Source organism: Girardinichthys multiradiatus, chromosome Y (genome assembly GCF_021462225.1).
Source record: "Girardinichthys multiradiatus isolate DD_20200921_A chromosome Y, DD_fGirMul_XY1, whole genome shotgun sequence".
NCBI lineage: Eukaryota > Metazoa > Chordata > Actinopteri > Cyprinodontiformes > Goodeidae > Girardinichthys > Girardinichthys multiradiatus.
This window is the reverse complement of record NC_061818.1, coordinates 17,702,117-17,726,271: the sequence shown is the minus strand read 5'-3', so window position 1 is coordinate 17,726,271 and position 24,155 is coordinate 17,702,117. Positions and strand designations below refer to the sequence as shown.

Genomic DNA, 24,155 nt, shown 5'->3' with positions numbered 1-24,155 from the left:
ATTAAACAGTTCAGAGCCATGAATCATTGTTTTGTATCGTAAAACCTTATATATCCAAATTAATCAGCTTGACCACTTTCTAAGAAAGGCAATCTAAGTATTTAATGAGGAAATCATTCATTAATAACATAGTTGAAACCAGATATTAACAAACTGTATTAATACTCACATAAACATTTTCTCATTGTCTGACATTAAACCTCTACTGTTTTAGGTCTGTTTGTATTTCCAAAATAATTTTAGATTTGCTAATTTCCAGAACAATGTGAAAAATATTTTTAGAGAACTTTTTAAAAGTTTACATACACTTTCTTAGTAACTGATAAAACCTTTTAAACTGTATGGCTTTGTCATGTATTGCGAGGTTGGAGTATAGCAGGAGACCACAGATGGGAGTTCGGGAGCAACATGGTGAGTACTAATAATTATAAAGAACAAAAACTTACAGTAGGGCACAAGGAGAACAGGACAAAACCAGGGCACGAAGTAACCAGCATAGACATGGAAACCAAGGAGCTTAAATACTGAGGAAGGGTGGAGAGTGACATTGTAACCAGGTGAGTCCAATCAGTACAGAGCAGATGACAGAGAATACAGAGTAGGGAAACTGAGGGAAGGAGATTTATCAACAGAGAAAACAGGGGAGCTTGAATAAAACCCAAAGGATCTACAAACCAAAAGGGGTAAAACCGAATGTTAAAATAAGAGAACAAACCAAAATGAACAGAAAGCAGAACACAAGAAATAACTAAGAAATTCAACACAAAGGAATGAACTCTGTATGGCAAGACATTAATAAGAAAAATGAAAACCCAAGAATGATCAGAACACAAACACAAATCAAAACTAAAGCCCAAACACCAGGGATTCAACAATTTGTTTTGACTTGGGTCAACTGTTTCTGGGTTTTCTTTCACACACTTCTCACAGTTGTTTGTTGGTATATTGTTCCATCGATCCTCAAACTTTCTATGGAACCAAGATCAAGGCTTTGTGATGGTCAGTTGCTTCGGCCAGTCATGCAGATCCCTATTTTGGTTCTTCAAGCTGGAACAGCAGCGAGGTACCTTCTAAAACCACATCCGTTTTTGCAAGCATATGCACAGTTCAGTATAAACAGAGAGGGAGTAATTATAGGTTATAGTAAATATTTGGTCTCTTTTTGTCATTTCAGTTAAGGATAACTATGTCAGGGATAAACTTTGTGTAATGTACCTTTTATTTTTCAGTTTATTAAGTCAACCATAAAACTGGTTTAAGAGCGCCTCCTCTGGTCATCTGTTCTGAGGGGTTTTTGTACAGCTCTGCTGCTTGTTTGTGTCACTGTGGGTATCTTGCACAGTAATAAACAGCAGAGTCTTCAGGCTGCATATTCTGTCCATTCAGAGTCACTGTTTTACTGGAAGTGTCTAAGTCAATACTGAACTTGTTCTTCAGGGAATCTTTGTAGCGTGAGTCTCCAGTATATTTCATCCCAATCCACTCCAGTCCTTTCCCAGCAGGCTGTCTGATCCAAGCTGTCCAGTAGCTGCTCAGATCATAAGAGACCTGACATCTGATGGTCAGACGTTGACCTGGCTGAACAGTCTCAGAGGCTGGCTGTGTCAGCTGTTCACACTTCACACCTGTGGAGAAACACATTAACACTGAATTGTTAGCAAAAACAAACATTCGGTTTAGTGTAATCATGCTGTAAATGTTTCTGCCTCAGTGAGACTCACAGGATCCAGCAGCCAACAGCAGCAACAGAGCTACAGAAAACATGTTGGTGGTGAAGATGATCTGATGGGAGTTTCTCTTCTTCTACAGCTGAGAGCATCAGATCAAGCCTTTTAAACCTGACTCTTCTGATTTGCATAATACCAAACACTCCACACCAGAAACTCATGATTAAAAATGCCTTTCTTATGTATTATCAATCTGTTTTTTACCTCCATGAACCACATGCAAGAATCATATCTGAGCTAATGTTTTATTTTTATTTTAATACCAAGAAGGACTTTAAAAATCCTCCTCATCTTAAATGCTGAAACTCTTTTTTTCCATCTGTCCACTAAATGTTTCTGTTATTATGACTGTCTGTCTGTATATTCTGAAAAATCACACAATGCAGTGATTTCATTTCTGTCTCATTAAATAATGAAGATTTTTTTTCTTATTGCTAAAATAATATGCAGGTTTCAAATAGCTGTGCATTCTCAATCTTGAAAGGAATAGGAGTTTCAGTCTTCATACCAATGTCAGGATCTAATGCAGATCTTTGAGGTAAACTCTGAGAAATACTGAAGAAGGTTTAAATGAATTGTCTGCTTTACTACAACTGTAGTACTACACTTGTGTTCTTGTATGCACATTTTTAGCTCAAAACATTTTGAAAGCAAAATCTGTGTATTTTGAGAAAGATTAGCCATAAAGATCTAGATCTAATCTAGCCATTAAAAACATGACTAGATTAAATTAAAAAAATCTATTTTCAAATCTTTTGAATGTTCTACAAAGAACTAAAAGATTTTTGAGCTTATAAACATGTCAAAGTTATTTCTCCAGTGTGAACCTTCCTGACCCCTCAGATCATCAGAGATGTGTCTATCTAAATGTGTTTGCTGTGACACATAGATGGTGTTAGTGCTCCCCCAGGGGTTGGCTTAGTGTTAAAACTTTTCATGCACTGCAGAGTTGTTGTTCAGTGTTTCTGCTTTCTGTGTCACTGTGGCTCTCGAGCACAATAATAAACAGCAGAATCCTGAGCTGTCAGACTGTTCATCTGCAGATACACCTGACTTCTGCTGTTGTCTCTGGAGATGGTGAACCGGTTTCTCACAGAATCAGAGTACCTGATGTACCTGCTGTCATCGCTGATCCTACCAATCCACTCCAGTCCTTTTCCAGCTGCCTGTCTGATCCAAGCTATGTAAGGAGTGCTACTAAACCCAGAATATGTGCAGGTCAGTCTGTGGGATTCTCCAGGTCTTTTAACCACTGGTTCAGACTCAGTCAATGTTTGACCATCAGTACCTGCAGACATACAGATCATCAGGTTCTGAACTATAATCATTGTGTATTTATGACTAAAGAGGTTCCTTTAAGGACCCTTTGTTCTTACCTGTCCAGTTAACTGTCAGGATGAGAAAAGCAATCACAACCTGATGAGGTCTGATCATTGTAGCAGCCATTTGTCTCTGCTCAGTCTGCAGTGTGTTTGTTTCTGATTTACTGCAGGTCTTTAATTCTGTCACAGACATGTAAAGGTGGAAGGAGAACAAGTTTTGCATCAACTCCTCCCACTGGAAATGAAACACAACTCATCTTGATTTTCTGCAGACATTGCATTGTAATGTTTATGTTAAACATTCCTGTTCAGTTAATTTATCTTTACTTTTGTTCAAAGCTATAACAATATAAAGCCAAATAACTGACAAAACTTAGAAATTAGAAATAATAATAATAATTTATTGATATATTTTCATTCAAAAAACAACTTTAAAAAGATTTTATCAACTACTTTTGATAAAAACATTCCTCGAGATCTTACTAGTGGAAAAAACACATGAATAAAAACGTATTAATAATATGAGCTTTTGCTTGGTTTTAGAGGCTTCTGAGGCTTTATTCTGTTTAATTATGTTTGTTTAATAAAATCATGAAGGGATTTTAAAAGTAGTTTATCACATTTGCATAATAATAAACAGCCAGTGAGTATCTTGACCACCCAGTGTAAGATGATATTTCTGTTCTTTCAGCAAGCATAAATGAACTATTTGCCCTAATTTACAATATTTGTGTTGCATTGATCTTATTCTTGTCTTCCTTTTGGGTTGCATGACATATAAGAGATAAAAAAGATCATTTGCATTGCAGCAAATCGACCAGTCAGCATCTCCAACCTCAAAGTGCATGATGATTTTTTCTATTATAATGCTGTTGTTAAGGTAATTATGTTACTGTATGGGAAAGTGGAACCAAATTGTCTTGATTTATTTTGATCAATTTTGTTCATCATTGTTTTAAAGCTATTTTTTATAAGCATCACATGAATTTAACAAATTTAAAAATATCTTTAAAGCTCTATTTTAAATCAAACATATATTTCATACATTTTAGTAATCATTAATATGTTAGAGAGTTAAAAAATGTATTTATGCACTAAAATATGTAAATGATCTCTGTTCCTGATATGCATATATTAGGTATGTTTTTGAAAATGACTTATGATGTTCATCATAAGCTAGTGTTTTTGTTAGAAATCGGATTTACAGTATACGTTTGTCAATATCTTGAAACTCAACAAGCATGAAGTATTGTCATTTGGAAATGTATTTGCCTCAATTCAATCTGCTGAGTTTTCTTAGATAGAAAAACTTTTTAACCAGTTTTAATAATAAACTGAATCTTACTGCACTGGAATGGATGTACATGACTTCAAATCTGTATGAATCAATTGAATTGAGTTAGTAAAGTGTCTTGAGATGCCATGTGTTGTAAATTGGCACTATATCAATAAAACTGAACTGAACTGAACTGAGTCAGCGCTCACAAACTTTCAGTGAGTCGCTCACAGTCGTGGATGCTTTGTGACTATGTAGTAAATAACATACATATTTTTTTCAGGCACTATTGTAAAATTACATTCTGTTAATTAAAGATTGTAATTTAATTCATTGTTTTTTGTACAACCTCTCTGCTCACATTACCCACTGTTTGTCTCTGGCACAGTAATACACTGCAGAGTCCTCTGGTTTAAGGCTGGACAGCGTCAGATGAACCATGCTGTTACTGTTGTCCTTTCTGATTTCAATACATCCTCTCACACTGCTGGCAGATATGTTAGAAAAGGGATTAGTGTATCCAATTCCTATCCATTCCAGTCCCTTACCTGCAGGTTGTCTGATCCAGTGCATATCATAGCCACTAAATGTGAAGCCAGACCATCTGCAGGATAGACTGAGAGTCTCTCCAGGGTTTTTTATCACTGGACAAGATTGGATAGACTCCATAGTCTTTCCCGTACAACCCGATGAGATAAAAAGTCAGAAACCACAGGTGAAAATGGCAAGGAAAAGACAAATGTACTGACATTACCTCAATATTTTAACATACCTTAGGGGAGCAATAGCAGAAAGAGGCCAAGAAGAGGAGCAGTGAGTGGGTTCATCATCCTGAAGCTGGAGACACACATTACAAACCAGTCAGCAGGACAGAAATACACAGCAGAGATTATTGATTTACATGATAATGGAGAAGGAGGGACATAATGTACTGACAGTGTGTTCCATTTTACTATATATCTCATCCTACCATTTAAAAAATCCAACAACATATACCTTAGTGCTTTCCTGATTCAATATAAAAAGACATAAAATACAAGGGGTGATGAACAAGTATTTCTATATTAACTACATAAAAACAAGCCATTTTAGCAAAAACTAAATGTGAATATGTGATTTTAAAACATAAATTAACTAGAGAATGTGCAAACAACTGTGCCGTTAAAGAAAAAATGCTGCATTTTATCAACGATATACAGTATAAAGCTATTTGTAAAACAGCAAAACAAGGAAAACTTTCTGACAAACAAAGATGATGACAGAAGCTCTGAAAAACAAGAAATCCCAAACCATTTGTGTTCAGTTTATGTGTCACCTTCTGTTATACAGTGTTTTATGAGGCCTGATCTTCCGATCTGTTGCCTTATAAAAAACTCCTCTTTTACTTCTTGTCTAATTTTATACATTAAAAATTGGTACTTAGTGTTAGAAACCAAGAAAATATTTGATTTTATAAATGGATTGTGGTTAAAATGATAACATTTGATATACAAAGCCTGCAAACTATGTGAATGTACATACAGGTGATGAGAGAGTCATACAAATGCTGCTGCATCTGATTTTAGTCCCTGCAGTCCTATTGCTGCCTGTCTGATCCAAATGTTCCAGTGACCATCAAATTAAACCATCAAAATGTGTTGGTTTGTTTTTAACCAGGAATCAGACAGAGGACAGCAGAAAAACAATTGCTATATCAATATCAGTCTTTGTTCTCCAAACTTCTTTGAAATTAGTTTGGACATTTTTAAATTTTCTTTGTTTTGATTCCTGCTTTAATATGTTTTCAGATCATTCAGACAAACATATTTAATTTGTATCACTTTAAGGCAAACAAAACATTTTGCACAATCTCCAAGTAAATTTTAGACCATATTTTTAATATGATTTATATACTGAACTATTTTCATTTCAGCTAAATATCCTTCTGTCCGTATGGTTACATTGCAAATAATGTTTAATTTAACCAATCTAACAATAAATGGTCTTAGAGCTCCCCATCTGGTGGGTTCATATAACCTGTTCAGGCTCTGAGGGTTTTTTTTGTACAGCTCTGCTGCTTGTTTTTGTCACTGTGGTTCTCTCGCACAGTAATACACAGCAGATTCTGTCCATTCAAAGTCACTGTTTTACTGGCAGAAACAAAGCAGATGCTGAACTTGTTCTTGTGTGAATCTTTATAATATGTGGTCCATCCTTTGTCTGCTTGACCAAGCCACTCAAGTCCTTTTCCTGCAGGTTGTCTGATCCAAGCTGTTGGACAGCTGCTGAGAGAATAAGAGACCTGACAGTTGATGGTCAGCCTTTGAGCTGGCTGCAGAGTTGCAGAGGCTGGCTGTGTCAGCTGTTCACACTTCACACCTAAACAAATAAAATAGAGTGTATTAATTTAACACACTGTAAACAGTCTGAATGGTTTGATCTCAGTTTTTCAGTGAGACTCACAACATCCAGCAGCCAGCAGCAGCAGAGCTACATAGAACATGGTGTTGTTGAAGGTGATCAGATGGGAGTTGCTCTTCCTCTGCAGCTGGCAGATCAAGTCTTTAAACCAGAAAACTTAATTTGCATAATGTCAAACAGCCAGTGAATAATTTGCCTGCTTGTTGTTTAAAATGTTTTTGTTCTTTCGGCCTGTATGGGGGAACAGCATTTCTGAAATTTTCAGTGCTAGCCTGTCATTAAGTTATTTCAGGTATTATATGGGGAACAGAAAATATCTTCTTACTTTTGTTGACTCATAGTCAACCCCAATGACCCCATTCCTTTTCTCCCTGTAGTTTCCAAAACACAATGACAGAAGATGAATTTCCTTACTTACGAAATTAAAGTGCACGTTGAGCACACGCACGCGCAACAGTTTGTCCAGCTCATAACAGTGCCCGTACAGGGCCAATTCTGCTATGCCCCACCGAGCGAAAACTGGCGAGCAGCATAAGCACAGAGACAAATTCACACACTACTACACTATTACCTTAAGCTCAATCACATTATTGTGTCTGATTTATAAAAGAAATGATAAAAATGTATATCTTATATCTGATTTATTAAAAAAACATATATCTTCTTGTACAAAACAGCCCCACTGGTGGGGCCGTGCCCCACGGGCCCCTAATGCAAAAACGCCACTGATTCCAATTAATAACTAACCATTGAACAGTACAGTTAGAATCAGTTATTTATTCAAATTGGATAAAAAGCTTTTCTAAGGAAACCCAGCAGATTGCATCCAGTCAGAGACTTGTAGCATTCCCTCCTCCTGGATGGGCATGTAGAGACAGTGAACAGTCACTGGCGTTGACTTTGCAGCAATCCCTCATACTGAGCATGCAGGGAGAAACTCCCTTTTAACAGGAAGAAACCTCCAGCAGAACCAGGCTCAGTATGAGCGGCCATCTGCCACGACCGACTGGGGGTTTGAGAGAACAGAGCAAAGACACAAAAAGAACACAGAAGCACTGATCCAGGAGTCCTTTCTATGGGAAGGAAAAGTAAATGTTAATGAATGTAGCTCCATTAGTCGTTTCATCTAGTAAGAAAGAACAGATAAATTGTGAGCCAGTTTTCAAGGTTAGAGTATGAAAGAGAGAACAAATAATTAGTTACAGTAAAAGCTCAGGCAGCAGGAGAGAGACAGGGTTAAATACTGAAAGACAGGGCCAAGTGTATCATCAGTAGAAGGTGAACATTAAGTTGTTGCCAGCAGAAACTTGGACGATGCCCCCCTCCATGAAGGTGTCACAGGTAGACAGAGTCAGGCCAGGCGTAGCTTCTAGGAAGAGAAAAGAGAGAACAAAGTCAAAAGCTGAAATAACAGCAAAAAATGCAAAATTGGAGAGTAGTATGAGAATGTAGCGAAGAGAGTGAAAGTGATCCGTGTGTCCTCCAGCAGCCTAAGCCTATAGCAGCATAACTACAGAGATAGCTCAAGATAAACTAAGCCACTCTAACTATAAGCTTTATCAAAAAGGAAAGTTTTAAGCCTAGCCTTAAAAGTAGACAGGGTGTCTGCCTCACGGACCAAAACCGGGAGCTGGTTCCACAGGAGGAGCCTGATAACTAAATGATCTGCCTCCCGTTCTCCTTCTAGAGACTCTAGGAACCACCAGTAAACCTGCAGTCTGAGAACGAAGTGCTCTGTTAGAAATATATGGAACAATCAGATCTCTAACGTATGATGGAGCTAGATCATTAAGGGCTATACAGGTCCTTCTCAAAATATTAGCATATTGTGATGAGGTTCATTATTTTCCATAATGTCATGATGAAAATTTAACATTCATATATTTTAAATTCATTGCACACTAACTGAAATATTTCAGGTATTTTATTGTCTTAATACGGATGATTTTGGCATACAGCTCATGAAAACCCAAAATTCCTATCTCACAAAATTAGCATATCATTAAAAGGGTCTCTAAACGAGCTATGAACCTAATCATCTGAATCAACGAGTTAACTCTAAACACCTGCAAAAGATTCCTGAGGCCTTTAAAACTCCCAGCCTGGTTCATCACTCAAAACCCCAATCATGGGTAAGACTGCCGACCTGACTGCTGTCCAGAAGCCCACTATTGACACCCTCAAGCAAGAGGGTAAGACACAGAAAGAAATTTCTGAACAAATAGGTTGTTCCCAGAGTGCTGTACCAAGGCACCTCAGTGGGAAGTCTGTGGGAAGGAAAAGGTGTGGCAGAAAACGCTGCACAATGAGAAGAGGTGACCGGACCCTGAGGAAGATTGTGGAGAAGGGCCGATTCCAGACCTTGGGGGACCTGCGGAAGCAGTGGACTGAGTCTGAAGTAGAAACATCCAGAGCCACCGTGCACAGGCGTGTGCAGGAAATGGGCTACAGGTGCCGCATTCCCCAGGTCAAGCCACTTTTGAACCAGAAACAGCGGCAGAAGCGCCTGACCTGGGCTACAGAGAAGCAGCACTGGACTGTTGTGGTCCAAAGTACTTTTTTCGGATGAAAGCAAATTCTGCATGTCATTCGGAAATCAAGGTGCCAGAGTCTGGAGGAAGACTGGGGAGAAGGAAATGCCAAAATGCCAGAAGTCCAGTGTCAAGTACCCACAGTCAGTGATGGTCTGGGGTGCCGTGTCAGCTGCTGGTGTTGGTCCACTGTGTTTTATCAAGGGCAGGGTCAATGCAGCTATCTATCAGGAGATTTTGGAGCACTTCATGCTTCCATCTGCTGAAAAGCTTTATGGAGATGAAGATTTCATTTTTCAGCACGACCTGGCACCTGCTCACAGTGCCAAAACCACTGGTAAATGGTTTACTGACCATGGTATCACTGTGCTCAATTGGCCTGCCAACTCTCCTGACCTGAACCCCATAGAGAATCTGTGGGATATTGTGAAGAGAACGTTGAGAGACTCAAGACCCAACACTCTGGATGAGCTAAAGGCCGCTATCGAAGCATCCTGGGCCTCCATAAGACCTCAGCAGTGCCACAGGCTGATTGCCTCCATGCCACGCCGCATTGAAGCAGTCATTTCTGCAACAGGATTCCCGACCAAGTATTGAGTGGATAACTGTACATGATTATTTGAAGGTTGACGTTTTTTGTATTAAAAACACTTTTCTTTTATTGGTCGGATGAAATATGCTACTTTTGTGAGACAGGAATTTTGGGTTTTCATGAGCTGTATGCCAAAATCATCCGTATTAAGACAATAAAAGACCTGAAATATTTCAGTTAGTGTGCAATGAATCTAAAATATATGAATGTTAAATTTTCATCATGACATTATGGAAAATAATGAACTTTATCACAATATGCTAATATTTTGAGAAGGACCTGTATATGTGAGGAGGAGAATTTTTAATTCTATTCTGATTTAAATGGGAACCAATTAAGGGAAGCTAAAATCAGAATCAGAATCAGAATCAGCTTTATTGCCAAGTTCATACATACAAACAAGGAATTTGACTCCGGTACACTTTGCTCTTTTGTTCTGTTTTTGCATTACAGAATATACATATTTACAATGTACAATATACACATATATAATAAAAAGGTGCATTTGCAACATCTGTATGCTGTTGTTTTGTACTCTATTGAATGTTCAACAGAGAAATAGCCTGGGGGAAGAAATTGTCTCTGTAGCGGGTGGTTTTAGCGAACAGTGCTTTGTAGCGGCGGCAGCTCTGAACAGTTTATGTGCAGGGTGTGTGGGGTCTGCAGAGATTTTAGCAGCTCTTTTCCTGACCCTAGACCTGTTTAAGTCCTGGATGGAGGGAAGGTCAGCCCTGATTATTCTCTCTGCAGTCCTGATTATTTGTTACAGTCTGGACCTGTCCTGTTTTGTGGATGAGCCAAACCACACTGAGATGGATGAAGACAGGACAGACTGAATGATGGCAGTGTAGAAGATGACTAGCAGCTCCTGTGGAAGGTTGAACTTCTTGAGTTGTCTCAGGAAGTACAGTCTCTGCTGGGCCTTCTTTCGAACAGTGTCTATGTGTGAAGACCATCTCAGGTCCTCAGAGATGGTGGTTCCTAAGAACCTGAAGTGGTCCATGGCCGATACAGTGTTGTTGAGGATGGTGAGGGGGGTTTATGGGGGTGGTGTTCTCCGAAAGTCCACCACCATTTCCACAGTCTTGAGTGGGTTCAATCAGCTGAAGGCTTTTAACTGCATTTTGTGGACATCTTGATAGTAAAGAATTATAATAGTCCAACCTTGAAGTAACAAATGCATGGACTAGTTTTTCAGCGTCACTCCTGGATAGGATATTTCTAATGTTGGCAATGTTCCGGAGGTGAAAGAAGGAAATCCTAGAAACCTGTTTAATATGGGATTTAAATGACATGTCCTGGTCACAAATAACACCAAGGTTTTTTACTTTATTACCAGAGGTCAATTTAATGCCATCCAAGTTAAGTGATTGACTAAGCAGTTTCTTTTTCAGAGACTCCAGTCCAAAGACGACAACTTCTGTCTTGTCTGAATTTAGAAGCAGAAAATTTAAAGTCATCCAAGTTTTTATGTCTTCAAGACATGCTTGTAGTCTATCTAACTGGTTGGGCTCGTTAGGATTTATGGATAAGTAAAGCTGAGTATCATCGGCGTAACAGTGAAAATGTATCCTATGCTGCCTGATAATTTTACCTATTGGAAGCATATATATATAGTAAAGAGAATTGGCCCAAGTACTGAACCCTGTGGTACTCCACAATTAACCCTGGAGTTTAAAGATGATTTATCATGTACATGAACAAACTGGAATCTGTCAGACAAATAAGATTTAAACCAGCCTAGCGCTGTTCCCCTGATCCCTACAGCATATTCCAGCCTTTCTAAGAAAATATTGTGATCGACTGTATCAAATGCAGCACTGAGATCTAACAGAACCAGTACAGACACAAGTCCATTATCTGAGGCCATAAAAATATCATTAATGACTTTCAGCAGAGTATGATGAGCTCTGAAACCTGACTGAATCTCTTCAAACAGGTCATTGCTGTGTAAATGCTCACACATTTGATTAGCAACTATTTTCTCAAGAATTTTAGATAAAAAAGGAAGATTGGATATAGGTCTGTAATTGTTCAAGTCATCTTGATCAAGTGAAGGTTTGTTAAGTAAAGATTTAATTAGAGCTACCTTAAAAGCTTTATTAATTCAATAGCTTTCTCTGTTGATCATGATCTTCATAGATAATATCACCGTTCTTTGGAAAGGTTTTAATATTGTGGTGGTTGTCATGAGCTTGTTTGTTTGTTTTGGTGGCAGGTATTATTTTTTGGCTTAAAATAGCAAGTTTGGGATTTTCTGTTTGTTTATCTATTTGTTGCTTGGTTGTTTTAGAAGGACTGTTTTATTAGGATATTTCTATATTAGCATTTTTAATTTTTAATGAAGCCTTTTCCTGATTGTGTGATCAATCAACCAAAATAAAATATACATTTGTGTCTTTCTTTGAGCAATTAGAATTTTAGAAGTATTTCAAAGTTCACAATTTCAAAACACGTCATTTTCAGCACCTCAGATCGTTATATTTATTTAAACACAGAGGGAGTATTTATTGCTAGACGTTTGATAGACTTGTAAAATTTCTTCAAATGAGGCAAAACATTATAGTTAGAGTTATACTGGGGAGGCAACACCTCTTTACACTTTTCTTTTGCTGCCAGGTGTTGAATGCAGGCAGATTTTATCTGCAGTGGTGTCTACTGATTATAATAAGAACTACAGTGCTTCAACTGCGCCTCAAAAAAAGAAATAACTGCCAAGAAGATGTTTGCTGCGGCTCGTGGAGGAACCGCTGCCAAGTTCTGTTCCTGTCCTGGAGGAGCTCGAGGCCGAGCTGCCTTCAATCGGCTGATTTGCAGGGCCCCGCTACAGATCTGCACGGCTTCGCCAAGGGCTCCAACAGTTTTCTGCACTGCTCGTCTGAGCTCCACCGTGGTTTCAAGGCTTCTAAGCTCCACCGTGGTGTCAAGCGTTCGGAGCTCCACCGCCGGCTTCCTCGTGGCTGTCCTCCAGACTGTCTGCTTCGAGGGTCCTTCTGGTTCCGACGCCATCCGTCTGAACTCCTAAACATTTTGTTTTTCTGGACCTTGTGAGGCCGTCTGGAATCTGCCTTTAAGCGGAGGGGGTATGTCATGCCGTCATGTGTCTGTGTTTGTGTTTTTGTTTATTTCCTGGTCTGGTCTCTGTTTTCCCTCCATTTATCATGCCTGTTCCTAGTCTTCCCTGATTGTCTGGTCTCCTCTTATTGGTTCCCCCTGCTGTTCTGTTTTGTATATATGCCTTTTTTGTTTTAATTGTTCCCCGCTGGATCCTCATCCAAGATGTCCTCGTCATTATTGTCGTTCCTGTTAATGTCAGGTGACTCTCTATTCTGGTCTGGTTTGGTTTTTGTATGGTCCTGGTTTCCCTGCATGGTTCAGGTAGTAAGGACCTATAAAAATCTGCACTTACCTTCGTTCGTCTTCTCCTGGTATCCTTCAATGCACATTGGTTCTACCTCCGAAACCTGCTTCATGACACTTTAGTTTTTTCAGTTTATCAGCAAAACCAATGAATTCACTAAAAATATTTAAATAACAGACATCTTTCAAATAACATTCACTCCTGCTAGTCCCTCATCACTGTTTATTATATCATGATAAAAAATCCCACAAATTGTGTAGAATAGCAACAAATTCATATTTAATTGTACCTGACTCTTAGATGCATTCGACATATTGTTTATTGATTCCAAACGTTTGTCCAGTATTCTTAATAGTTTTTTTGTAAATCGTACTGAATTATTGACAATATTCATGCGAATTGAGACAAATGTCACCTTTTATCGTCATCTGTCGTATCTGTGTCGTGACTAAATCTCACGCCGTCACAGATTGGACCAGAAAATTTGCAAAATCCCAAGAATCCTCACGAATCCTACAGTTTCACAATTCTTGGCAATTTATGGTATTCGTGGTCTGTGTGGAATAGTGGCATTAGTGAAGGCATAAAAATGCCTGGAAACGAATGACATAAAATGGAAAGCTAAAAGAGAAAGGGTGATGCACAAAAAAGGGAAAATGTGCAGGCAGATGCTGCCAAAGTGTAAAAACTACACATATATTTCCTATAGCTTCGACTCCTGCAGCAACAGACGTTTAACAGAAGCATAAAGTAAAGGAAGAATAGAGACAGAGTGAAGGCAGACCGAGGGCAGAGAGAGCAGATGATGGTAGGTGATAGCATTAGTAAAAGAGTGAGAGAGGCAGTAATTGTGTGACAACAATAAGGTCCTAAACTTTTTCTCAGCAGTATTATAAAGCCACAACTTGTGTCTTCCAATTTTGTTGTCATTTTTTAGTAATGCGACTTAAGGGCCACAACATTATTGTGCTAAAATGTTTGCATACGCATGTGTTAGACAGCTTAGTGAAAAGGTTTAGAAATGTTTGTGTTCATATATGACAAATTTACTATTTATGTTCGGGTATTTATTATCAGCTCTTGCCTGAGAAAGTTGACACGGTGTTCTGTAAAAACAACTGCACAAGGAACGAAGATTAACAGTAAATGTAATTCACAGCAAGGAGGTCTGCTTCACTTTCATTTGTAGTTTATGATAGTTCAATTTGTAAAATAGTTATTTATTTATTTATGTTTACTCCATCCTCTTTTGCTCATTTGTTTTAAACGTTTTCCCCTCTATGGACCCCCATCACACAATTTTTCAGAGCAGAAATGACAAAAATAGGAATAGGTGGAGCTGGGTATTAATTCGTGCATTATTAAGAGAAAACACTGGATAGTTAGTTAGGATTTTCATGTTGAAGAGATCTGTGAAACAACTGCGATGTTACAATATTGGACAGTTGGAAGTTATTTTGATATGTTCGTTTATATATTGAGAAATTAATATGTTAAATTGAATACATTTGAGATTTTATTAGTAAACAAATTACCATTTTTTTATACATAAACATGCACAAATGTACCAGGTACTGTATCGGTTCAAATGTGAAAGGTACCCATCCCTAATCAGTCTGACCGATGGTGTAGTCCAGCTCTCCCACAACATGATTTATTTCACCTCAATGTAATGCTTCTATCATGGCAGGAAATTCCTGTTGTGTTTATACTTTACTAATACTAATTGTATTCAAGGATAAACCGGACTTGTGTAGGTCCATTATTCTCTTTCTTTTTTTTTTGTAATTTTCTTTTTATTTCTTTTGTCAACAGTACAACATGCCAAAGCAAATGGCCCATCTAGACAAACGGAAAGGCCTGGGAGCAAAAAAGACAAAAAGGCGAAATAAACCAAAGCATTCGAGAGAACTTGTTGAAATGAAACGAAAAGCTATGGAGGCTTAGTTTACTACCAGATACCTTGGTGCGCACCCCTCACCTCGTTTTACAATACGGGTGAGGGGCGCCTCCGCCTACTAGGGCAACAGAGCAGACATCACTCTGCACCATACTCAAAACAGACCCCCCGACTCCACACTAAATTCACCGGGCAAGCAGTCCCCAGCCAACGGCCCCCACCCGCCCTCCGCAAACACAGTACTTCACCGCCACTGCAACAACAGGAGAATCACCAACCAGCTCAGCTACACTGTCACCGCTCAGCCAATCCAAATGCAGATGACCACACATCCAAAATGAGGGCACAACCCCCCCAACCCATATGCTGCAACCCCTCCATACCACCCTCGAGCCTGCCACCCCAACCACCCCCCTCTCTGGACCACCCACCTTCTCAGCCAGCGAAGCAGCACACCGCCAAGCCTGCCAAACCACCCGGCTGACACCAGCAGTCCCACCCCGCCTGTCCATTAAAATTGGGGCCCAGGCTGGAAGATAAAATTGGGTGTTTTTTGTCTATAATTTCATTTAATTCTTGTTGTGCTTAAGTGGCTTGCCCAGCATTTCTTCTTACTGGGAAGCTTCTAACAATTTAATGGTTTCCTCTAATTTCTGAATACGTTTGTTTTCTTTTTTTTCTTTTTATGTGAATAGAATGACATTATTTTACCTCTCATCACTGCTTTCCCTGCCTCCAAGAGAACAGATGTTGATGTCCAACGGAGGTCGTTAAACTCCAAATATGAAGTCCACTCTTCTTTAAACTATTTGATAAAATCTTCACCCTTAAGCAATGATGTCTTAAACCTCCAGCTTTTAATTTGCTGGTTTTCTTTACTATTTACTAGAGTTAAAGAGACAGGAGCATGATCGTTGACAGCTATGGGGTGTATTTCAGTATCTGAGATGTCAGTCAAAAACGAGCTGCTGACTAGGAAATAATGCAGACGAAAGTAAGCTTGATGGAAATGGACATGTGAGAAGAAAGTATGTTCTCTGCGGTTAGGGTGAACCATGCATCGCATAGTCTGTAATCACTCATGTACTGTTTAAGTATATTTATTGATTGTCAACTGCGCTGAGTCCTTGTTGTACTCAACCTGTCAATTTGTTCATTTTGACCATAGTTGAAATCGCCCCCAAGGTAGAGTAAGCAATCCAAGTGCAGACTGCAGACAGTGCAGAAAAAAATGTATAGAAGAATGAGGGGTAATCAACATTCGGGGCATATACCGACAAGACAATTTTTGGCTATGTATATATATTTTTATTATTATAAATTTACCCTTTGGATCTGTAACTGTGTCTAATTCTGTAAAGTTAATATTTTGTGAATCAAAATTGCTACTCCCCTTTGTCTAGAATTTTAGCAGACAGAAAACATTCGGAAACTTCAGTGATCCAAGATTATTTGCAGCTTTGGCAGATTTATGAATCTCTTGTTATAAGACAATGTCTGCCTGTAGTCTTTTAAATTGGTTAAAAATCTTTCACATTTCTCTCTGGTGCCGGCTCCATGCATGTTCCATGTGACAAACCGTAGAGTGCCTATAGTTCTGCGTGTGTAGTTGGGCAGCACATGTCACCATAGAAACAGATAGACCCAAGTGAAATCATAGTTACTGAATTGGGTTGCCTGATGTAAAGTCCAGAATAAATATTTGTGTGTGTGTGTGTGTGTGTGTGTGTGTGTGTGTGTGTGTGTGTGTGTGTGTGTGTGTGTGTGTGTGTGTGTGTGTGGAGGTGTGTGAGTGTGCATGTGTGTGTGTGTGACAGAAGAAAAATAGAATGACAGAGAGATGTGGTAACAGACAAAATGTGAGGAGACAAAGAGGAAAGGATACCCAGAAGCTCACCCTTGGCCTGCCCATATCTAACAATGTAAACATCATGCTAAACTGCGCTTTACATTAGATTACAGTTGCCAGTTATTTAATCTCTTATCTAACCAGTGTTACATATTTTAGACTAACCTGCTGTTGCTCCTTATAAAGCCACAGAGTGATCTCCCGATCTTTTATCTCCCGGTTTTTTACATCATCACTTGAGAATTTCAGCTGACGGAGAAATTCACAGACTGTGGATTCGGCGTCCTGCTCTGCCTGTTCTGGGATGCCGGAGAAGACAAGGTTTTCATGCATGCCCTGAACTTGTATATCCAGGATTTTCTCCTTCATTTTTTCATTTTTTCCAGACAGCTGCATCATCCCATCATTAAGTGTTTTCACATTATCACTCAGCGTTTGGTTCTCAGCTGTGAGTGAAGCTAGTTGTTCCTGGCTGAAGTAGACTCCCTCAGAGCTTGTGCCAGACGAGCATCCAGGCTGGTTAGCTTCTTGTCGATAGAGTCCATGACATCAGCGTAGCTTTTCTCTGGAGATATAGTGGAGGTGATTGTTGAGCACTCTGAACGGATGCATTATGATGTTTGTGTGGTCATGGGTGCAAATTTGTGTGGCTTGCCACAATGTTGTGAAAACATTTGTCCATGCAGCTCTCCGGGCTGTCCAAGGTTTCCTCGTTCAGTTTGTTTTATTGGTAAAATATGAGACAGCGGTTAGTATTTTTAACGATTCTATGTTTGGCTTGAATTTATTAGCTTGTTTTTCCTGAGTGTGCAGTGTTTTGTTTGTTTACCAGTATACCGGCATATTACTTACGCACAGTTCTCGCAAGACCACAGCCTCTCTCTCAGTTGGATACTTTTTTGTGAAGTCTGTGTTTTCATTAAACGTTATTACCTCACAAAACATATTTGTCTCTTTTTGCTATGATTTTCAAATTTATTAGGTGAGTTAGAAATTAAATCAACAACAGCTTTTTGAAATGAAACAGGTTCAAACTAAACCATTCAGGTACTTTTCCTTCATGTTCAGTTATATTTAATCATTCCAAGTGTCTTATCAATAAGAAGCCTTAAAACAGCAGTCCTATCGAATGTCCAGGGTTTTTCATAAGGAATGGAAAAATGTATTTCTTTAACAATGAGTTTGGATTAAAATGGTTATATATGACGTTTATGTATTGAATCCTCATTTAATATTGATAAAAAGCTGTTCACTGAATATAAGTGAAAATATCTTGTCAACTAAGCACTAGATTCTTAGTATGTGCATCCAGGTACTTTGATATTAGAACAAAATAAAGATTTCAGAAAATCCATTAAATGAGTTATTAGATATTGTTACAGAGTTTTCTTTAAAGATTGATCTGAAATTCGTGGTGGTCCCAGGGTGCCTCCTCTGGTAATTGTAAATAATACATGTATATATTAGGTGAGGGGTTTTTGTACAGCTCTTCTTCTTGACTGTATTACTGTGTCTCTCTGACACAGTAATATACAGCAGAGTCTTCAGGCTGTAGATTCTGTCCATATAGAATCACGGTCCTGCTGGAATCCTGTAAAGTAATGCTAAACATGTTTATCAGCACATCATTGTAGACTGAGGTATATCCACTTTGTGCAGCACCAATCCACTCCAGTCCTTTCCCTGCATCCTCTCTAAACCAGTGTGTTGTAAAGCTGCCCAGAGAATAAGAGACTTGACACCTGATGGTCAGATATAGACCTGGCTGCAGAATCTGAGTGGCTGGTTGTGTAAACTCTTCACATTTTACACCTGTGGAAGACAAATATATAATTGTATATAATTATGAAAAAAATATAACATTAAGTAGGTTGGATCTCACTGCCTCTGCCTCAGTTAAACTCACAGGATCCAGCAGTCACCAGCAGCAGCAGAGCTACAGAAAACATGTTAAGAGTCGAAGCTGATCTATTGAGACTTTTCTTTCCTTCTGCAGCCAATAAACGATTTATAGTTGACTGCCAAGAGGTTTAGTTTCCACACAAGGAGAGACAAAAAAAACTGCCCAATCAGAATTGCAGGATCAGGTTATGCTGTTAACATCAACTATTATAAATAAAGCTTTAAAATGATAAAGTCAGATGGTAAATTGTTGTTTAATGCTCTCTCTGAACACTTATAGCAGCTGAAGCCAAGTGATGCATGTAATGTAAGTTTCTAAGAAAAACTATATTTGGGTTTAGAACAGATTTTTTCATAAGTGGTTGTTCTTAAAACATCCATCTTTTTAATTACCAAAAAATAACTGGTTTTCTTTTTTGTTAGGATTCATGTTATTTTCTAGGTAAATGGCTAGTTTACTATTTTATTAGACAAGGAAATGCATTCATCAATTATGTTGTTAGAAAAAAAAAAAAAAATTCTTAACACTCCAGTTGATTGACAAGATAATAAAGGCAAATATATCCTCATATCTAATCATTGTAAAAGCCATTTGTCTCTGTTCATACAGTGTTTACCTCTGATTCACTGCAGATCTTAAACTAACAGACAGGTAAAAGTGCAGTAATTATTATTTGCATTGACTCCTTTTCCTGGAGAGGAAACAAGACTCATCTGATATAAATCTATGCAAACATTTAATCCTAATCATCATTTTAGATTATTTCCAGAGATTTAATTTGGATTCAAAAAGTCATTTGTAAATGGTTTAATGTCAGCTTAATTTCAGTTTTATCTAAACTTATAAGACATAATGCTGCCTATCAACATGTTTTAATTATTTCTTTACCAGTTGTCAAAAATCAACAAATGAAACTTAAACAAAAACTGTTAAAAATGTATTATATCTGAGCTGTTCTGCAATGTGGACTTTTATCAGTTGAACCACTTGATTGAAATCCTGAAACAGGAAATCATGAACCACAATATGAACTGTTTCTTTAACAGCGTGCATATCGCTCTTATTCCCACCAATTCAAGAGTGTAATGAGCCTATTGTAAAGTCTCTGTGTTTATATTAAACACACTGATTCCTTGGGGAACATGTTTCTCTTTTTGCTTTGTTTTACACATTAATGAGGCGAGTTAGAGTTAGAAAACAAATCAAAAATGGCTACATTAAAAAGATCTGGTCGAGGTAGATCTACTACTCTAACATGCAGTCTACTTTATTTTCACTCTGTTAATTTACATTGATTTTAACTTCCAGTCCATTTATTCTCACAGCCAGCAGGAAGTAGAGAATGGTACCACTGACTACACTGAAAGTAGTGATCACGACAGTCTGATCCAAGTGTCTTAGTAATGATCATAATACCTTTAAACTGACCAGTCTGTCCAGGTGGTCAATGCAGTGTTTTTAACCACTCAATCAGCTAGTAAGAATAAAATACGTAATTAGTTAGGTTATTTTGAAATGTAATCATTCATCCAGAAACGTCTTGAATGTATTTTGCAGTCAAGATGTGCATATTTTTGGAAGCCAGGTTTGTGTACTTTAGCAAGAGCAATTGTAAACACAGTGAGGCTTTATAGCATTTAGATTATGCTGCTTGTAACTGTTGTATGTTTTATGTTTTAGTCCTGCTTAACTGTTTACTAAACCTATTTATTGTTATCATATTATAATAAAGGCAAAAGTTTATTTCCTTCTAGAAAACTTAATGTTTATAACAAGCCCCTTAAAATGTGGTGAATATAAAAAATATTTTTTTGTTCAATACTACCTTGACAGAATTACATTTTAAATAGAAATTTTCACTTTTATTTTCGAAATGCATTTAATTAAAAACGATCTTAGAGCTCCTCCTGTGGTGGTTTTATATAATCTGTTCAGGGGTTTTTCTACTGCGCTACTGCTTGTTTGTTTGTGTCGCCATTTTCTCTTATTTACACACGTTGTATCTGAGCAGCTTTTAACTAACAGACATCAAAATGACTCAGCATATTCTCAAGGCACCGGGGATCAAAGGTTATGAATTTTTTTTGCTGTACCAAAGCGTGTGAGTGCGGCAGCATGGCCAAGTTGAATGTCTCACCATTTGCATATGGTGGGGTGTAAATCATACATGCCTGATCCAATTTGCTCCAAACTGGATATGATCATGCATGATCTTTGTCAGCCTACAAACATACAATAGGATTAGGCTTTCACTGCTACAAAACATGTGGCCGTGGCCAAGCCCTTAACATCTGACTTCTTGACATAACAGATGAATGTGTAATAGCTTCCACAAACAAGGTCACAGCTGCACCAAAGTTTCTGTGTCTCATCACAGACCAGGTCTCAGCACATTCACTGGTGCATCTGCTGACATCACTTTAGACCAGTCACAGGTTACACTGATGGATTTCCTTCATCACTCATACAAGCTTCACAACAGCTATATTGGATTACAATTGAATTTGGGTCGAAGGTGCACCTTAGGAAATTTCAAACACTTTTCCTGCCTCATATCATCGGATCCACACCAAGTTTTGTATGGATCGTCTTGGACGAATGCTGAACACAATGGCCTGGTCGATTAATTATATCATTTTAGCTCCGCCCACTGACAACCAAATAACTGTTTTCTTAGCTGATTCATCTTCCTTGACAGTCTTCAAAAGTTTTAAACTTTGTCTAATAACACATAATAATTTCAGATTTAGATTTCGGCCAAATTTTGAGCAATTCTTGCGGGAGCAGAAACTCATATGAAAGCTTGCTTACAGTACCGCCTGGCGGCAGGCTCATCGGTGGAGTGGCGCAATGATGCAAGATTCCCGCGGTCGGGACACAGTGCCGAGCAGCACTAAGCTGCGAGGGCAGCCCAATGCTGCTTGCAGCTTGAATTCTCTTTATTCTGAAAATAATATGATTAAATTACTATCTCAAATAGGTGTTCATTCCCAACATGCGAACAAATGAGAGCTTGAGTTTTTATATGAGTATCCTGGAAACCTCTTGACCCACATGATGGGAATGTCTTGGAAAGATGCTGGGGGATGGTGTAATACATTGTTTGGGTTAATACACCCAGTAACCGAACCAAACTTATCCTCATGCAGCATAGGCATGCTTGAGCTTGGACTACAAAGTCACAGTGAGAAAAAATGAGAGATACTCAAAATTGCTGAGCCGGAAATCCATGACCCTATTTAGCTGTTCCGCAGCAAATACTGTGATGTAACAGTTAAAAAACTAAATAGAGGATAGAGAAAACATAACAGACAGAACAATATTTAAAAAAAGAAGAAAAAAGGAAATAATGTCAATATGAAGCAGAGGTGGCTTAAAAAGCTTGAGTTGTAATTGTGTTTTTATTTTATTCAGGATTTGATTTGCTTCAAACAATAGGTATCTAATACTTTTTTTTATCTTTTATAATTCAGGATTATTTTGTAACATAAACATATCAGAGTCCATTTTAGATCTAAATAATAAACCAATTGTGAAGCCCACGGTAGAAGTGGCTAAACAAAATTTCTGTTAAACACAAGTTGAAAAAAAGCCTGAAACATAGAAAATGACAAAAAACATCAGCTGTTTCTCTGTTTTGGGAGCACTCTGAATTTAGGTTGGTATTCTCATTTTAAGATTATTATAAAAATTGTGAATAGATTTTAAAATGTATCAGGTATATCTAACCATTACACAATATGTGTTGTTATTATACATTTTTTGTCTCTTGCCATTTCAGGTTTCCATAATTATATCAGGGATATAACTTTTATAGCTTTTATTTTTTCAGTTTATCAAGTCAAACATAAACCTGGTTCAAGAGCGCCTCCTCTGGTGATTTTGTATTAAATGTGTTGTGAGGGGTTTTTCTACAGCTCTGCTGCTTGTTTGTGTCACTGTGTCTCTCTGGCACAGTAATACACAGCAGAGTCTTCAGGCTGCAGGTTCTGTCCATTTAGAGTCACTGTTTTACTGGAAGTGTCCAAATCAATGCTGAACTTGTTCTTCAGAGAATCTTTATAGTATGTGGAATATCCACCACCTTTTCTACCAATCCACTCCAGTCCTTTCCCAGCAGGCTGTCTGATCCAAGCTGTTGCATAGCTGCTGAGAGAATACGAGACCTGACATCTGATGGTCAGACTTTGACTTGGCTGTAGAGTAACAGAAGCTGGCTGTGTTAGCTGTTCACACCTCACACCTAAAAAAACAACAAATATTATATATCAGTTAGAGAACAGTAAGAAAGTGAAGCATAGTTACTGAGTTAGTCAGAGAGACTCACAGGATCCAGCAGCCAGCAGCAGCAGAGCTACAGACAACATGTTGTTGAAACTGATCTGATGGGAGTTTCTCTTCTTCTGCAGATGAATGCATAACATTATATCTATAAACCCTCTGTGTTTGATTTGCATATTGACAGACCTGCCTATTAGGATTTGATTGCAGGAAGTTTGATCTTTTATTTCAACCAGCAAGCAGGGATTAAGTCAGCATTTAATTAACTTCTTCATTTCTGGAGAAATGTCAAAAATATCTTTATTTAAAAAAGTGTTTTATCAGTTTTCTGATTGTCTGTATTTGTACTTACTTTAGACTTCAGGATCTGGTACACAGTTTGACAGCCAATAATCATTGTTTTATTACATAACATAAATAAAATAAAAAAAACATTTTTATCATAGGTGTTAAGAATAAGAATCTACTAAAATGAATCAGTGTCGTTTGGGTCATTATGCTAAAATGTTATATAGATATAGAGTATCTACTACTTCTTCTTGTAGAGTCTTGTAAAAATGAATTCTCGGGGCATTTTATGCAGCCTCTCTAAAGATGTGCCTTTTTAACCAGATGAGTGAAAAAATAGATTTGTTAATGATGACGTTACAAAAACTAAACACATTGTTTCATGTAGATAAATGACGTACACAAAGTGGAGAGAAAACGTCATTATTTTTAATTCCAGAGTTAAATGTGCTGACCTATTAATGATCATCCAGAAGAGTATTTTTTAGCTTGTTTTTCATGTAACATTTTGCCAGTATTCTCTCAGGATTGAGTGTTGAATAATGTAAGGCATCAGACTGCTGAAGAGGACCATGAAGGTTTCATACAGAGTCGTTTTATAAGTTATGTTATGAACTCTTTTGAAGGGTTCATGCTGGCCCGAATCTTACCAATGCTAACCATCGGTTCTGTATTTAAAGAAATGTTTTATGGTATTGAGAAAGCGGAAAATAGCAAGGAGTTTG

The 24,155-nt window shown here is 38.0% G+C and overlaps 2 gene segments (V, D, J or C); both read right to left on the bottom strand.

The window, feature by feature from the left end:
- Positions 1-1,320: 1,320 nt before the first annotated feature.
- On the bottom strand, positions 1,321-2,703 carry LOC124864420. The segment is given in 2 exon segments: positions 1,321-1,625; positions 1,722-2,703. Coding segments are annotated over 2 exon segments (348 nt in total).
- A 20,093-nt stretch (positions 2,704-22,796) lies between these two features.
- On the bottom strand, positions 22,797-23,228 carry LOC124864421. The segment is given in 2 exon segments: positions 22,797-23,104; positions 23,189-23,228. Coding segments are annotated over 2 exon segments (348 nt in total).
- Between the last annotated feature and the right edge of the window lie 927 nt (positions 23,229-24,155).